General features: G+C 42.3%; 1 protein-coding gene and 10 non-coding genes across 11 annotated transcripts in view; 3 read left to right on the top strand and 8 right to left on the bottom strand.

The window, feature by feature from the left end:
• LOC119188276 (mitogen-activated protein kinase kinase 1) overlaps positions 1-17946 on the top strand; it is a 45523-nt gene that overhangs the window by 8392 nt on the left and 19185 nt on the right. Inside the window, exons 2-7 of the mRNA XM_037436237.2 lie at positions 7368-7593; positions 9233-9379; positions 10177-10254; positions 10422-10473; positions 13765-13889; positions 14634-14787. Coding sequence (XP_037292134.1) covers positions 7368-7593; positions 9233-9379; positions 10177-10254; positions 10422-10473; positions 13765-13889; positions 14634-14787 — 782 coding nt within the window. The remainder of the gene's footprint in view (positions 1-7367; positions 7594-9232; positions 9380-10176; positions 10255-10421; positions 10474-13764; positions 13890-14633; positions 14788-17946) is intronic.
• On the bottom strand, positions 317-389 carry TRNAT-CGU (transfer RNA threonine (anticodon CGU)). Its single transcript has one exon. It is a non-coding gene; the product is annotated as a tRNA-Thr (tRNA).
• Positions 772-844, bottom strand: TRNAT-CGU (transfer RNA threonine (anticodon CGU)). The gene has a single exon. It is a non-coding gene; the product is annotated as a tRNA-Thr (tRNA).
• Positions 1227-1299, bottom strand: TRNAT-CGU (transfer RNA threonine (anticodon CGU)). Its single transcript has one exon. It is a non-coding gene; the product is annotated as a tRNA-Thr (tRNA).
• Positions 1682-1754, bottom strand: TRNAT-CGU (transfer RNA threonine (anticodon CGU)). Its single transcript has one exon. It is a non-coding gene; the product is annotated as a tRNA-Thr (tRNA).
• On the bottom strand, positions 2137-2209 carry TRNAT-CGU (transfer RNA threonine (anticodon CGU)). Its single transcript has one exon. It is a non-coding gene; the product is annotated as a tRNA-Thr (tRNA).
• Positions 2592-2664, bottom strand: TRNAT-CGU (transfer RNA threonine (anticodon CGU)). Its single transcript has one exon. It is a non-coding gene; the product is annotated as a tRNA-Thr (tRNA).
• On the bottom strand, positions 3047-3119 carry TRNAT-CGU (transfer RNA threonine (anticodon CGU)). Its single transcript has one exon. It is a non-coding gene; the product is annotated as a tRNA-Thr (tRNA).
• Positions 3501-3573, bottom strand: TRNAT-CGU (transfer RNA threonine (anticodon CGU)). The gene has a single exon. It is a non-coding gene; the product is annotated as a tRNA-Thr (tRNA).
• On the top strand, positions 4011-4083 carry TRNAT-CGU (transfer RNA threonine (anticodon CGU)). Its single transcript has one exon. It is a non-coding gene; the product is annotated as a tRNA-Thr (tRNA).
• Positions 4466-4538, top strand: TRNAT-CGU (transfer RNA threonine (anticodon CGU)). The gene has a single exon. It is a non-coding gene; the product is annotated as a tRNA-Thr (tRNA).

The following is a 17946-nucleotide window of genomic DNA, read 5'->3' on the forward strand; positions in this document are numbered from 1 at the left end:
CATCTATAAGCCAAACAACGAGTGTGAAAACACTCTTATGCGCATGTTCGGCGTCACGTAGCACGTGAACTTATTATGAGCGGGCAGCTGATTAATTGTCCCTCTTATACAACCTAAACACACCAAGTCTGCCAGTACGAGACCCTCGTTCAATGAAATAAGGGAAAGAAGTGTATACCTAAGGGCTCGTTTTTACGTGGTTTAACACAATATTAATGAGATATAACAGACAGTAATGCCAAGGAATGTACAGGGGAAGTTATTAAAACCAATGGAATGTAAATAAGAAGAAAGAAAAGTGGATGAAAAAATTACCAACTGTGAGCAGGAATCGAACCTACGACCTTCGAATTACGCGTTCGATGCTCTAACCACTGAGCTATCACAGCGGCCCTCCCTCCATCCACTTTTTTGGGTTTATCTGTGAATTTAGAAGTAGGAGCGACAGTCAGCGCCATCTATAAGCCAAACAACGAGTGTGAAAACACTCTTATGCGCATGTTCGGCGTCACGTAGCACGTGAACTTATTATGAGCGGGCAGCTGATTAATTGTCCCTCTTATACAACCTAAACACACCAAGTCTGCCAGTACGAGACCCTCGTTCAATGAAATAAGGGAAAGAAGTGTATACCTAAGGGCTCGTTTTTACGTGGTTTAACACAATATTAATGAGATATAACAGACAGTAATGCCAAGGAATGTACAGGGGAAGTTATTAAAACCAATGGAATGTAAATAAGAAGAAAGAAAAGTGGATGAAAAAATTACCAACTGTGAGCAGGAATCGAACCTACGACCTTCGAATTACGCGTTCGATGCTCTAACCACTGAGCTATCACAGCGGCCCTCCCTCCATCCACTTTTTTGGGTTTATCTGTGAATTTAGAAGTAGGAGCGACAGTCAGCGCCATCTATAAGCCAAACAACGAGTGTGAAAACACTCTTATGCGCATGTTCGGCGTCACGTAGCACGTGAACTTATTATGAGCGGGCAGCTGATTAATTGTCCCTCTTATACAACCTAAACACACCAAGTCTGCCAGTACGAGACCCTCGTTCAATGAAATAAGGGAAAGAAGTGTATACCTAAGGGCTCGTTTTTACGTGGTTTAACACAATATTAATGAGATATAACAGACAGTAATGCCAAGGAATGTACAGGGGAAGTTATTAAAACCAATGGAATGTAAATAAGAAGAAAGAAAAGTGGATGAAAAAATTACCAACTGTGAGCAGGAATCGAACCTACGACCTTCGAATTACGCGTTCGATGCTCTAACCACTGAGCTATCACAGCGGCCCTCCCTCCATCCACTTTTTTGGGTTTATCTGTGAATTTAGAAGTAGGAGCGACAGTCAGCGCCATCTATAAGCCAAACAACGAGTGTGAAAACACTCTTATGCGCATGTTCGGCGTCACGTAGCACGTGAACTTATTATGAGCGGGCAGCTGATTAATTGTCCCTCTTATACAACCTAAACACACCAAGTCTGCCAGTACGAGACCCTCGTTCAATGAAATAAGGGAAAGAAGTGTATACCTAAGGGCTCGTTTTTACGTGGTTTAACACAATATTAATGAGATATAACAGACAGTAATGCCAAGGAATGTACAGGGGAAGTTATTAAAACCAATGGAATGTAAATAAGAAGAAAGAAAAGTGGATGAAAAAATTACCAACTGTGAGCAGGAATCGAACCTACGACCTTCGAATTACGCGTTCGATGCTCTAACCACTGAGCTATCACAGCGGCCCTCCCTCCATCCACTTTTTTGGGTTTATCTGTGAATTTAGAAGTAGGAGCGACAGTCAGCGCCATCTATAAGCCAAACAACGAGTGTGAAAACACTCTTATGCGCATGTTCGGCGTCACGTAGCACGTGAACTTATTATGAGCGGGCAGCTGATTAATTGTCCCTCTTATACAACCTAAACACACCAAGTCTGCCAGTACGAGACCCTCGTTCAATGAAATAAGGGAAAGAAGTGTATACCTAAGGGCTCGTTTTTACGTGGTTTAACACAATATTAATGAGATATAACAGACAGTAATGCCAAGGAATGTACAGGGGAAGTTATTAAAACCAATGGAATGTAAATAAGAAGAAAGAAAAGTGGATGAAAAAATTACCAACTGTGAGCAGGAATCGAACCTACGACCTTCGAATTACGCGTTCGATGCTCTAACCACTGAGCTATCACAGCGGCCCTCCCTCCATCCACTTTTTTGGGTTTATCTGTGAATTTAGAAGTAGGAGCGACAGTCAGCGCCATCTATAAGCCAAACAACGAGTGTGAAAACACTCTTATGCGCATGTTCGGCGTCACGTAGCACGTGAACTTATTATGAGCGGGCAGCTGATTAATTGTCCCTCTTATACAACCTAAACACACCAAGTCTGCCAGTACGAGACCCTCGTTCAATGAAATAAGGGAAAGAAGTGTATACCTAAGGGCTCGTTTTTACGTGGTTTAACACAATATTAATGAGATATAACAGACAGTAATGCCAAGGAATGTACAGGGGAAGTTATTAAAACCAATGGAATGTAAATAAGAAGAAAGAAAAGTGGATGAAAAAATTACCAACTGTGAGCAGGAATCGAACCTACGACCTTCGAATTACGCGTTCGATGCTCTAACCACTGAGCTATCACAGCGGCCCTCCCTCCATCCACTTTTTTGGGTTTATCTGTGAATTTAGAAGTAGGAGCGACAGTCAGCGCCATCTATAAGCCAAACAACGAGTGTGAAAACACTCTTATGCGCATGTTCGGCGTCACGTAGCACGTGAACTTATTATGAGCGGGCAGCTGATTAATTGTCCCTCTTATACAACCTAAACACACCAAGTCTGCCAGTACGAGACCCTCGTTCAATGAAATAAGGGAAAGAAGTGTATACCTAAGGGCTCGTTTTTACGTGGTTTAACACAATATTAATGAGATATAACAGACAGTAATGCCAAGGAATGTACAGGGGAAGTTATTAAAACCAATGGAATGTAAATAAGAAGAAAGAAAAGTGGATGAAAAAATTACCAACTGTGAGCAGGAATCGAACCTACGACCTTCGAATTACGCGTTCGATGCTCTAACCACTGAGCTATCACAGCGGCCCTCCCTCCATCCACTTTTTTGGGTTTATCTGTGAATTTAGAAGTAGGAGCGACAGTCAGCGCCATCTATAAGCCAAACAACGAGTGTGAAAACACTCTTATGCGCATGTTCGGCGTCACGTAGCACGTGAACTTATTATGAGCGGGCAGCTGATTAATTGTCCCTCTTATACAACCTAAACACACCAAGTCTGCCAGTACGAGACCCTCGTTCAATGAAATAAGGGAAAGAAGTGTATACCTAAGGGCTCGTTTTTACGTGGTTTAACACAATATTAATGAGATATAACAGACAGTAATGCCAAGGAATGTACAGGGGAAGTTATTAAAACCAATGGAATGTAAATAAGAAAAAGAAAAGTGGATGAAAAAATTACCAACTGTGAGCAGGAATCGAACCTACGACCTTCGAATTACGCGTTCGATGCTCTAACCACTGAGCTATCACAGCGGCCCTCCCTCCATCCACTTTTTTGGGTTTATCTGTGAATTTAGAAGTAGGAGCGACAGTCAGCGCCATCCACTTTTCTTTCTTCTTATTTACATTCCATTGGTTTTAATAACTTCCCCTGTACATTCCTTGGCATTACTGTCTGTTATATCTCATTAATATTGTGTTAAACCACGTAAAAACGAGCCCTTAGGTATACACTTCTTTCCCTTATTTCATTGAACGAGGGTCTCGTACTGGCAGACTTGGTGTGTTTAGGTTGTATAAGAGGGACAATTAATCAGCTGCCCGCTCATAATAAGTTCACGTGCTACGTGATGCCGAACATGCGCATAAGAGTGTTTTCACACTCGTTGTTTGGCTTATAGATGGCGCTGACTGTCGCTCCTACTTCTAAATTCACAGATAAACCCAAAAAAGTGGATGGAGGGAGGGCCGCTGTGATAGCTCAGTGGTTAGAGCATCGAACGCGTAATTCGAAGGTCGTAGGTTCGATTCCTGCTCACAGTTGGTAATTTTTTCATCCACTTTTCTTTCTTCTTATTTACATTCCATTGGTTTTAATAACTTCCCCTGTACATTCCTTGGCATTACTGTCTGTTATATCTCATTAATATTGTGTTAAACCACGTAAAAACGAGCCCTTAGGTATACACTTCTTTCCCTTATTTCATTGAACGAGGGTCTCGTACTGGCAGACTTGGTGTGTTTAGGTTGTATAAGAGGGACAATTAATCAGCTGCCCGCTCATAATAAGTTCACGTGCTACGTGACGCCGAACATGCGCATAAGAGTGTTTTCACACTCGTTGTTTGGCTTATAGATGGCGCTGACTGTCGCTCCTACTTCTAAATTCACAGATAAACCCAAAAAAGTGGATGGAGGGAGGGCCGCTGTGATAGCTCAGTGGTTAGAGCATCGAACGCGTAATTCGAAGGTCGTAGGTTCGATTCCTGCTCACAGTTGGTAATTTTTTCATCCACTTTTCTTTCTTCTTATTTACATTCCATTGGTTTTAATAAGTTCCCCTGTACATTCCTTGGCATTACTGTCTGTTATATCTCATTAATATATATATATATATATATATATATATATATAAGGGAGAGAAGTGTATACCTAAGGGCTCGTATTTCCGTGTTTTAACACAATATTAATGAGATATAACAGACAGTAATGCCAAGGAATGTACAGGGGAAGTTATTAGAACCAATGGAATGTAAATAAGAAGAAAGAAGAAAGAAAAGTGGATGAAAAAATTACCAGCTGTGAGCAGGAATCGAACCTACGACCTTCAAATAACGCGTTTTCATCCACTTTTCTTTCTTCTTTCTTCTTATTTACATTCCATTGGTTCTAATAACTTCCCCTGTACATTCGTTGGCATTACTGTCTGTTATATCTCATATATATATATATATATATATATATATATATTTATTTACACACACACACACACATATATGAGGGAAAATAGAGTACGACTCACGCTGGTTTTGCACGGTACTTTGACAAAGGCTGGTCCACCAGCCGAAACGTCAGTCAGAATATACTGTGCAAAACCAACGTGCGTCGTACTCTATTTTTTCTTATTCTACCGGGGCCAGCGTTACTTCCTTGCTGCAACTATATATATGTATATAGTATTTTGTTGGCACTTCTATTAGAGCTTAAAACTCCAGCAAACATCTGCGGCTAGCCTAACAACGTAGAATAGCAAGTAAAAAGGTAAGGTAAAAATTATAGAGAGTGGCGAAAAAAAAAAACTTCATACCAAAGAAATGGAGCGTTTGCAAAACTCTCTGCATAGCGGCAACTTGGATCGACATAGTATGCCGATGTCTGCCCTCGCATGTTGTCTCGCAAACTTCTCTAATATTTTCTTTAGCACTGTGGTCTAAGATGACCATGTGTATGCGAGCCCTGTGTGACGCGGTGTGTATGACCGTATATAACAGCAGATCGACGCTATATGTTTAGATTTATCGAAGGCTTTTGAACGGGTTGTGCACACCAATTTAATAATAAGCTAATGGAAATGAATATAAATTATGAAGTTGTAGTGTGGATCCGCTCATACCTCACAGGTCGGACACAATACGTGAAAATAAACGGCAACGAATCGGATCTGCTAAACATAACTTCAGGCATACCACAGGGATCCGTTTTGGGACCCCTGCTTTTTTTGATTAACATAAATGATATTGCTAATGATGTGACACCATAACCATCAGGTTGTCCACAGATGGTTGCCTAATATACCGTGAAATCAATAACCAGAATGATCAGGCACCACTTAAGCAAGCTCTTAGAGCCGTAGAAAGATGGGCCACTAAATGGCAAAGGAAAATCAATGAATCCAAATCAGTTATGCTCAGAGTTACGAACAGAAAAAAGCATGTAATTAAATGTAAATATGAGATGAATTCCACAGCTCTAAAGGAAGCTGACTTGATAAAATATCTATGCTTAATCATTTCAAATGACTTAAGTTGGAAACCACACGTGAACAGCATTTGTGTAGCTGCAGAAAAAAAAAAGTTATGGTTCCTTCGTCGCAAACTGAAGCTAGCAACAACATTCGTTAAGCTGCTCGCATATTTGACCTACGTAAGGCCAACACTAACTAGAATACGCCAGTGCAGTGTGGGACCCCTTCCAGTCGGGGTTAATAAATCGAATTGAAAAAATACAGAGAAAAGCTGGAAGGGTAATTTTATTGCGTTATTCACGAAGTGACTCGGTTTCTGAAATGCTTCAGTTGCTTGAACTGCCTACGCTGGCTCATCGCCGGAAAGTCGGTCGACTTAACTTTCTTTTTTTGTTATCAAAAGGACACCTTAATATTGAAACTAAACTCTATCTTGTTCCCAGGCCTTCCAGCAATGTCATATCATGCAATCAATTTGTGTATTCGGTTTCTAAATGCAATCTTGATGTGTACATGTATGCCTTTTTTCCACGAACGATAAAACAGTGGAATCAGTTGCCAGTATTAGTACTGAATTCAAAGAACATGGAAAGCTTTGAAAAGTGGATTGAAAATATGTCGTGAACATTGAGTGCTGCTATAGTATTGTACATATATTGCCATGTTGTTCGAAAATACATCACCTAGTTACTTCATATGGCATACTATACCACCTTCACAATATATGTATGTATGTTTTTATTAGCAGCATTTAAATATTTTTCCTTTGTGTATTAAAAATATTCTGTCTTCTATACATACATTGTACTTGTTTTTGTTTTATGTTTACTGTACCCACCCTGTTATAGCCATAACGGCCAACAGTATTTGGAAATAATAAATAAATAATAATATATGGCTTGACAACTGTTAGAGCTCAACTGCATTAAAATTTCTTCTTATCCAAAGCAGGAAAAACACATTTTCAGTTTGTCGGGTACGCAGAAATTGTTCATTTAATTTGGCATATTTACAAGGTAGTGTTGGAAAAATGTTAGTTGCATTTGTGGTGTTCCGCTAGAGGGTCCAGACACCGCTCATTTACTTGGTTGTATTTGTCACTTTTATGGTGCCTTACTTGCAGCTTTCTTTCTGCATATTGTAAAGAATCAAGGATGCTTCTGAAGTGATCGTGATAAACCTCTACAAGATATCACTATGAGACAATAAAATTTTATCACTGTAAATATGGGTTTAACTGACGTCATTAAAGTTCTGACTTGTTCCAATCGAGCTTGTTGAATTTCAGTGCCATTAAACTCATATTACAAGCTGCAAAGCAACTTCGTCACACTGTTTTCTCATTGGCCTTTCACTCCTGCAGCAAATCGACACAGAACACGAGCATCGAAGACTTGCAGAAAACACTCGAAGGCTTGGACTTGGATGAACAGCAGCGCAAGCGGCTAGAGGCATTCCTGTCCCAGAAACAGAAAGTTGGTGAACTTACCAGCGATGACTTTGAGAACCTCGGTGAGCTTGGTGCCGGAAATGGGGGAGTTGTCACCAAGGTGCTGCATCGACCTAGTGGCTTCATCATGGCTCGGAAGGTGCGACCACTCAGCATCGCTACTTGCCAGAGCAATCTTCTAACCTTTGCGTAGCCCCGTCCATACTTCGCTTGGCTTCACTGTCTATGAGATCTATACGATTGTGTCTAATAACTGTGGGTGTTCAGAAGGTTTTCCAGCCATTAGTCTCATGACTTGCTGGTGCATGAGCTGCTGCAGCGAATGTTTCGAAGGCGTCAAGTGGAGCACTCCACAGCTCTTTGATTGCTATCAAGCAACAGAAATGACTAAAAACAAACAAGCAAGAAAAGTGAACGTTCTCGTTCAATCACAGTGTGCTTGTACTCATGGTCAGAAAAAAGAAAATCTGACCAGTGTACTTCCACACTTTTGTGACCAAGTCTATTCCCATAATTGGTATGTTAGCAATGACTTCAAGTTCAAAATTTGGCCCTCTCTTAGAGCTTCTAGACGGCTGCCACCATTTGAAGGGTTAAAGAGGCGATTTATTAAGTTTCACTTTTGAATTTCTTTATCCTGCTGTAGGAGGATTTTTAAACCAACTTTGCATTCAGGGAGGTGAGCACTCATGGTTTCGGTTGTGGCACTTATATGTCGTTCGTGGATGCTTCATGAAAATATGGAATTTTTACGGTTCTGATTAACCTGATCATGAATCTCTGGGTGATGGTAGTAGCACAGATACTAACTCGACTTTGATTCGTCAGGCCTCAGTTCAAAGGGTGATTGTGCGTCAAACCACTCCAGAATATTAGCAGCTATCGGCCAGTGAGCCTCACTGTCTTCTAGGGCTATTTTATTGCTGCCGCCTGTTGATGTAAATGTATTTAATCTATACTAAAGGTCACAACTCTTATCTGCAGAGGGTTAACTTTCTTCGGGTGGGAGTATTAGGCGCCGGCTGTAGAAAAAGCGGAGTTCTCTGTGCTAAGACCGTTCAGAGTGGGCCTTGATGTAGTGCCTTGATGTGCCGTGTAGAGGCTTTTTTTGTTGTTTTTTGCTGCAAAAGTCATCAGAGAGGCATGCCACCACATGCGTAGATGTGCATTTTCGAAAAGCCAATGCAGAGTAAGCTGACCTTTGTTTCACTGCGTCGAGAAACTGCTTTGCTTGGTGGAATGATAGGCACTTTTGCTTATATTTTTGTATGCAAGCAACTTTTGTATTTGCGTTTTGTTTTTTTGGCATCCATGGGTAGTTATTAATCGCCTAATAACGATTTAGTGTGTCTTCGCCGTGCTGTCTTGCTTACCATAGTTTTGCTGCTCACCAACTTGAAAACTAAACATGCATGTGTGGCAACAGTAAATGTTTTATAAAACGTTTACATAAAAATAGGACATACTTTTTTGTTTTCGAGTAAATATACTATTTAGCTTTTGATGACATGGAAATGAAAATAAAGATGCATAGCACCACATCATTTTTGTGAAAAATGCTTGAATCACTCAACAGTTGTTTGAAACTGCCGTGTAGCAGCGCGCCAACTCCATCGAGGCAATTGTGTTGTGCCATTTCAATTGCCATTGACTGCATGGCCTTTCGGGAGTGTACTTTTGACACAGGTCTTACAAGCTGTTTTTTTGTGAGAAATATTTGAACAAGTAGGTGTGCTGGGTCTTCAGTGCTTATGGTGATTCGTTACCATCTCGCGCAGCTGATTCACTTGGAAGTCAAACCTGCCATTCGGAACCAAATCATAAGAGAGCTGAAGGTACTTCACGAGTGCAACTCTCCGCACATAGTGGGTTTCTATGGAGCCTTCTACAGTGATGGTGAAATCAACGTCTGCATGGAATACATGGTGAGTGGCAACTCCCATCAGACTTCACAGTTAAGGTTTACTTTTCTCATCCGCAGAATAATTGACGGCCTTGTTACATTGACAGCCTCAAATGGTATTACGTTAGCAACTGTTTGCAGCGTGTTCATCTTGGCACAGCAGAGAAGTATGTCCTCAACATCGTTCAGATAAGCAAGTGTCTTGCCATTATTGTTATTCACACCGACAAGTTTGTTAAATGTGTGTGCAGTTCTGCCACTTTGAAGCACTCAAGAATACTAGTACTTGGGATCGCTGCTCTTTTATGCTCGTTATTGCTGATAACTGATAATGCCAGATACATCAAATGTTTGGTCTACATGTTATAGCAGCAGGTAGCGCAAAATAACAATGTCACAAACAAGGAACAAGCACACGAGACAAGCTCCATCTCGTGTACTTGTACTACATAGCGGTCATCTAGTGTACTTGTTTCTCGTATGAGTTGTTCTTTCGCGCTATCTGCTTTAGCATCAATTCTTACAAACTAGCCCAGCTATACCTTCTCGTTTACATGACTAAAAAGTGTGGAAGAGCAAGTTAGATAGAAAAAGGTACACATCTGCTTGCATTCCCTTTGCCTTCATGAGGCAGAAACATTTTCCGGTTAAACCAAGCAGTGGCACAGAAGTCCACAAGTGTTTGGCTTGAACTGCGATTCGATCATTTTTGTTTGCTGCTTAAATGGATAAATCTGTAGTTCCAATGGCCTTTGCTGTGCCATGGTTTTGTCAGCTCTGCCAGAACAGCATGACTAACTGTGTTCAATAACATTGCAGGATGGTGGCTCTTTAGATTTAGTGCTAAAAAGGGCAGGCCGCATACCAGAAAAAATATTGGGCAAGGTCACAATAGCGGTGAGTACCACGTTTTCGTGTGATATGCTTGAATTTTTAGATGGTGTGCACTCGTCTGAAAACCACTATTAACGATGGTTGTGAAAGTTGCAGGAGTTCTACTTTGCTTGCGTGTGTGCATGTTTTCTATATTTGCAGAAGAGAATACATGAGAATATTTTTTGTAGGTACTGAAAGGTCTCAATTACTTGAGGGAGAAGCATCAGATAATGCATCGAGGTATGTGTATCACTATTTTCATGCTATAGCACTTCTGTTTCTTTTGTCTGCCTGTTAAATTGGTGTGCTTATAGTATTAAAATTGCTTTTGCGTAGCTAAATGCAATGATGCACATTTAAAGAAAAAAAATAAAACATCGATGCACTGAAACTACGTATAAAAACAGGAAAAAAGATCGACAGGTTGTCCTAGTATTGCAGTAACTGTGAGACAATTTCTTTTTGAAACACTGATGTTCCTAACTACTTTACCTCTTGGCATTACGTAGTGTGCTTCCATACTTATTGTGCTATTGTGCTATTGGTCCATTGTGGTAACTCAGTGACTTAGTTGTTTCAGCTTGCCTATGTCATCGCTGTTTAAATATTTATAAAATGTATTTATTTGCATGTAGGTCTTACATTGCAGTAGTTCTTTCAGGGTTGAAATTAGAACTAACCCAGAACCATCCATGTTGTTTTGCACGACTGTGTAGATGACCACTGAATGTTTCTGCTCTACAACTTGAGCTTACAGCCTCCTAACTCAAGTTTGTACAGTTGACACTCATTAAACGGTACCTATAGACACCAGGAAAATTTATTCTACTGGAGTTTCACTTACTGAGAGATAAATAGGGGGGCAGAATAAAAGTATGAAACCAATCATATTAGAGCCATTTGTTCTATTTCAGCAGCAGTTGTGTTTAAAGGGACACTAAAGGCAAATATTAAGCCGGTGTTGATTGTTGGAATAGCAGCCCAGAAACCTCGTGGTGCTACTTTTGAGCCAAGGAAGTGTTTACATTGGAGTAAAATCACGTTTTAATAGCCCACATCACGTTAGTGCACTTGAACTCGCCCTCCTGAGAGCAATATTTCTCAATTCACTGTTGCCGTGTCAAACGTTGCCCACCTTTACTGCACGGCCGCCAATACCAGTAGCAGCAGAGTGGAAGTTGTGGTAGCCACCGTAGCAACAATGGCCACTGAACAATTTTCCGCCATCTAGGAAGCCATGGTTCTGCGATGGCTTCCAACTGCTTAAACTCAAAGAAGGAAGCTTCGAAAGAATGCATAGGTATGCACTGGGTGAGCTTCTAACAACTGTCACAGTTACTTGTGCACAACCCAATGTCTTAAATATTTTGTTCTTGAAAACTGCCACACATGGAGCATGGTCTCTGAGGTGTTGGACCAACAGGTTTCTCTCCGTCGTCCCAATCGCACGTAGACGGCATAATTTCACAGGTGGGCATGACTGACTCCTCTGCAATGTGCCACTTGCCACCAAAGCATTATCGAGGCAACCGCCGTGATTTTGGTGTGGCTTCGGGCTTCTGATATGATTTCGGGCTACTGTATGATGTTCCACCGACTTATGAATGGTCATTGTGTGCAGCAGTAATGAATGTGTTAGAAACCATACAAAAACATTATGCAAATTCAACATGCTGTGTGTGCAGTGGTGATATCGAAATGTCCTCTCAGTTGCGCAGCCATGGTTATCCTGCGTAGGTGCGCAGCACCACACGTACGGAAAGTAATCGCTGAAACGCTCGGTTTAAGCTGCATGCGCACGGGAAGAAGAAATCTGGTCCAGCCGACATTGAAGAGGGGCGCTAAATGAAGCGACCGAACTTGTCACCCAGCAACAGGCATGCTTTCTTTCCCCTATGTCGCCACTGCTGCCGGGTCTGAAATATCCAGACAGACCTGTTGGAAGGTGAAATCCATCATAATGCTACGCGCTTTCCTTATAGGTTCCTGTATTTCCCTTCCAAACTGGGGGGGGGGGGGACGCTTTGGCACGTGCTTGTTTCGTGTGCAGCTGGAACATGGAACACAGACCTGCAAAATTGCGACCCACCGCTATCGCTCCTCGCACATGTTGTTAAGTTCATGCCTCCTATACATTTGTTTAAATTTGTATAAGTCGAATAACATTAAAGAGACCCATAACCAATTTTTATGGTACCCGTTTTCTTGAGTGCAATGAAAAGTTTACCTGTCAGAGCTTGTAATCATGAAATGGTAATGTAGAAAACACCGTATAACATTTAAAATCAGAATTTTTCGATTTGCGGCGATCATGCACTCTTAAAAAGACATGGTGCAAACAGTGGATGTGATCGCGATAGCGATTATGCGTCAGTGTAATGCCAGCAGTGAGGAAAAGTGAAGCTCTAAGTACAAACACGCAATGTTGTGTTTGTCAAGCCTGCTGTCCCGCGACCACTGGCTTCTAGCGTGCTAATTTACATTAAAAGAGTTACAGAACTTCCCCGGCGCTTCTTATGTAAGTACTTTTGGCCGTGCACGGGGCCAAGTCGAGCCAAGACAAGTCTTCGAAAATGAAATGGCACGTTTACACGCGACCGACAATTCACGCATAGTAGTTCACGTTCGGCCCTAGTTGGTCGGCTTTGATGTCATTGCTTGACAACTCAAGCGAGTTAGAGGAACGAATTTTGGCTCGCATGAGAGCGCAAAATAAGGACCCCTATCAAGTAGCGCCAGAGGGACAGGCTTCGACGAACGACAGCGGTAGCGCCGAATCTGACAAGCAGCATTTAATTATGTCTCTTGATGCATGGGAGGTTCTTTTTTTATTGCAGCTAGTTTGCTCTCACGTTATCCGGATCATTTCGCAAATGTCCCACTAATGGTGCACATCGTGTGATACATTTAACTTAATTTCTTGGCATGTAAGGCACTGCTGAATAATGCTGTTTTAGACATCATATATTAAGCTTTCACTTCGACATAAATTGTCATTTGTTTGTAGTATATTTTGAGAGATTTCCTTCTATTGTGGATATCTGTCTTTCATGCTGAAAGACTTTCAGGCTTGCTGCCAAAGCATGCTGGAGCCTTTCGGTAATGCGTGTATTCACTTCAGGATTATGGAATTTGGTTGCCTTTATTGTAATTTTGGACATCACATCTATTGTGTAGAAAATATAAGAGCCCTACAATGACTTTTATAGTTATTATAGAAACAAACAACTATTGGACGAAACTATCTTATAGATCCCCTGCTGCAAAAATTTTTTTTAATCTTTCGGGCATAAGTGGAGTTGTAGCACAAAATGCGCTCTTTTTTTTTTTTTTTGACCGGCCCATGGAATATAGCACGAACTTGCCCAATATTTCAAGATGCTATTGCTTTTTTGAAATATGACTATACATTCTCTGTTACCTTTCATACACTTCATGTTGCAGTGCCTGTGGCTCTAGAAATTTGTTCAATAAAATAACAAGCACTGCTCATTGTTGAGCTGAGTTGGTTCTTTGTTATATCACTTTCAGACGTCAAGCCATCAAACATGCTTGTTAATTCTAGGGGTGAGATCAAAATTTGTGACTTTGGTGTGAGTGGGCAACTGATTGATTCCATGGCAAACTCCTTTGTGGGAACACGATCTTACATGTCGGTGAGTCTCATTGCTGCCCCGTCTGTTCTGCATGCATGAGCGTAAGAAAGTAATGTGAACTGTTGCTGTGCCATTGAAATGAATGTGTGCCACATGGCATTAAGTGAGTACCTGCTATAGTGGTCTAGTGGCTGCCGTGCTTGACTACTGACCTGAAGGTCATGAGATCAAATTGTAGAGTCAAAAATGCCTCAGGCTCATGTACCTAGAATTAAATAGGTGCATGCTAAAGATCCCCAAGTGTTGAAACCTCTAGAGCCATTCAGTGTGGAGTCTTTCATAACAATATTATGATTTTGGGATGTTAAATGCCAATAATTACTGTATATCATTATTACGTTCTATAGAATCAAAGCTTGTTAATTCAAATTTTATGTGTGTGCCTGCTGAGTTCCCCCGAGGCGGCGTTGCCGACTTCCCGGCTCAAATCAGGCTCGAGCGCTTGCCCATTGGGGCAGGTTTTTGTGCATGTGCCTCTGAGGAAGAAATGACACTGGCATCTGTGCTAGTTGTGCCCCACTGTATAAAGCACTTTAATATATATAAAGATTTGCTTATGATGTCATCTGTTGCAAAATCCGTGGACTGATGCTGCTAAAACTCTTGATATCGGTCGAGCTGCCACAGCACTTTGGAGAACTCTTTTCCATCACAAGTGGCTCATAATAAGATGCAACATACGTTTCACATGCCATTGGCTTCCCATTCAGTCATTACTAATATACTTTCTCACACTCGTGACAGCCGGAGCGACTCCAAGGCACGCACTACACAGTTCAGTCGGACATTTGGAGCTTGGGCCTGTCATTGGTGGAAATGGCACTGGGCCGCTACCCGATCCCACCACCCGATGACCGAGAACTGACTGCCATCTTTGGCCGCAACTACACCCCTGAAAGTGAGTGCAAACTGCTGCAAATAACTGGCCGGCCTTGCTGTCATGTATCTTATTTTAGTTTCGTATAAGCTTTAGTATCGCGGGCCATTTCAAGAGGTCGCCCCCACAGTAATCAGGCCTGGATGTACAACTTCCCGCATATGGTCCCGAACCTTTGCATTCATTCTTTAAAAGGTGTGACACTTAATGTTTATGGTGCCTGTCTTATAGTGCTACGAAAAGTTTACTAGGAAGTGTCTGATCATATTTTCGTTATGCAGAAAATGTTGTGGGATACATTCTTCTAATTTTTCAGTAGCCTGATTCTTTTCTGTCTGTTCTCGTGCCTTCAATTCTTCCTTGAAAGCCAATAACCTTTTGTGTCTCATAGAAGGATAAAAGCACCCTGTGTATGTATGACCTCACTTGCCTAAAAGCACAGAAGTGTCTTGCCATGCAATGAGGGACTACACAACTTGTCATGTGACAGGGGTTCAGCTCATTGATGTGAAAAGAGCAATGCTTTGAACTTCTTTATTGCACAATATGTACAGCAGAATGGGGAAATGCCTACCTAAAGTTGCGAATACAATAGTATGTTATCAGTAACCTATTGATGGCAGACCATATTGGATTTTAACCCTTGGGGTGTCGAATGTTTTTCAGAAATGCTTTCTCAGGTAGCTAATTAACTTCATTGCAGTTTTTCAATATAATTGTATGAAATGCGTAATGATGGGAAAAAATTGTTACAATGAAAAACACTTTTTTTTTGTGCAGTTTTGGAACTGTTTTTGGCATTACTTGAGCTGCTCAAGCTGGAAAACATTTATAAGTATTTCAGAGCGTGACATTCCTTAAAATATAAGCGTACGCCCAGCGTCTCATTGCAGTCTGCACACTTAAGACGCATCTTTGTTCTCTTCTTGGAGCAACAAATCGTGCTGGCAAACACGCGGCATCTCTGTGTGTAGCTGACCTAGGAACAGTAAACTCTGTGATTAAGAATAAGGAGAATACCTTGTAAGCGTCAGTGACAAACAAGCTATGGGCAGCGCTAATAAAGATACATATTAACTTTCACCGCTCGTGCGAGGATGTGTTCATAAAGATAAAAAGTCAAGTTTTGCACGCCTCCGTTGTGGTCATGTAGTGAAACCGTAACCATGAAAAGGCATTGCTCAATGGCCTTGCCACATACTGCACGATGCCCTGGTGATAGAAATAAATTGTGTTTATCTACACAAGAAGGTGTTGCACTAATTTCTAATGCTTTTAGTAAGGCCTGGGAGGTGACAGCACCTCCCAGTGAGCATGGGGCGAAATTTATAGTGGAGGGTCGGAAATGTACCCGTCCGGCAAAGACGATGCAGAACAGGAAACTATTGCTGTACATGTTCACCAAAAACACTTGAAGGAGCATTGGTGATCGAACATTCTAATGTAAGGCTGATGTTCGTGCTAGCTACAAAACAAGCTCAAACACTCATCTCATCTCATCATCATCATCATCATCATCAGCCTGACTAAGCCCACTGCAGGACTAAGGCCTCTCCCATGTTCCACCAGTCAACTCTGTCCTGTGCTTACTGCTGCCAATTTATACCCGCAAACTTCTTACTCTCATCTGCCTACCTAACCTTCTGTCTCCGCCTAACCCACTTGCCTTCTTTGGGAATCCGGTCATTTACTCCTAATGACCAGCGGTTATCCTGTCAACACGCTACATGCTCGGCCCATGCCCATTTATTCTTCCCGGTTTGTTCCCTAATCCACTCTGCTCTCTTCTTGTCTCTTAATGTTACACCTACCATTTTTCTTTCCATTGCTCGCTGCGTCGTCCTCAATTTAAGCTGTACCTTCTTTGTAAGTTTCCAGGTTTCTGCTCTGTAGCTAAGTACCGGCAAGACGCAGCTGTTATATACCGTCCTCTTGAGGGATTGTGGCAATCAACCTGTCATGATTTGGGAATGCTTGCGGAATGTGCTACACCCCATTTTTATTCTTCTAGTTACATCAGTATCGTGGTTCAGCTCTGCGGTTATTACCTGTCCTAAGTAGACATTCCGTATTTACTCGCGTAATCCTCGCACTCGCACAATTCTCCCGCCCAACAAAAATCCGATTTTGTTTCCTCGAATAAATATCGCACCCCGGAAAACTGCCGCAACAATGTCGTCTGCTGAGGCTGCTGTGGTAGCTCAGAGGATAGAGCATCGAACGCGTAATGTCGTCTGCTCATTCCAGCCACTGATGATGATGTGTGTACCATCTGGTGCGATCCCTTAAGCATCAAGCGTATTATTATTAAATGGAGATTCAATCCAATCCAAGCCAAGCCAAAGTGGCAAGTGCGCACGTTGGGGCGTGTTTTGTATGTTGTGTCACGCGTTAACCCTAAATCGCGCACAACACACCGCTTTGTCTTGCCACTTTCCGCAGCCACGCCGAGCTACCCCTTTTCCCCACACATGCAACCCCCACTACTCCCCGTCCCAATAATGATGATGATGCCGTCACGTAACGCCCTCTCTCGGCCAAGTCCCGATGATGATGATGCAGCCATCACCTAACGCCATCTCTCGGCCACCCTCACAGGTTCCCCCCCCCTCGAAATTTGAAGCCACCACTACACATCGCCTGCAGCTTCATGGTAGAGTGTCAGCTGATCTGCGTGTCTCACACCGTGATGACGACCCGTTTTGGGGTCCACTAGAACAAAGTCATTTTGTCCTACACGTCTCACTGACCGAAAGGGACCAGAACGCCGGGGTGCAAGCTTCGAGGAGAAGCCCTTGGTGGCATCGCTGAGGGAGTGGCTTTCGAGCAGAACAAGATCGCCCTCCTGTATTGTCAGTGGCCGCCTGTGCTGGTCGTAGCGAGTCTTCTGGGCTCGCCAAATGTGGTCCTGGTGTGCCCTGGAGAAGTCAAGCACCTCCTGCAGACACTTGGAGACCTCAGTAGCAAATGCACGGTACGCTGTCGCAGGAGGCTCCGCGTTGTCTTTGGCCTCAGCCTGTGTCCATGGGGTTCTCAGCTCCCGGCCATAACAAAGGAAGGCAGGCGTGTAGCCCGCCACAACGCTTTCAGTCGTGCGCATGGCCAGGGCAATTTCAGGGATGTGCTGGTCCCAGTTTTTGTGGTTGGAACAATAAGCCCTAAGGCACTGCTTGATAGTGC

This window comes from Rhipicephalus microplus, chromosome 1 (genome assembly GCF_043290135.1).
Source record: "Rhipicephalus microplus isolate Deutch F79 chromosome 1, USDA_Rmic, whole genome shotgun sequence".
NCBI classification, from domain to species: domain Eukaryota; kingdom Metazoa; phylum Arthropoda; class Arachnida; order Ixodida; family Ixodidae; genus Rhipicephalus; species Rhipicephalus microplus.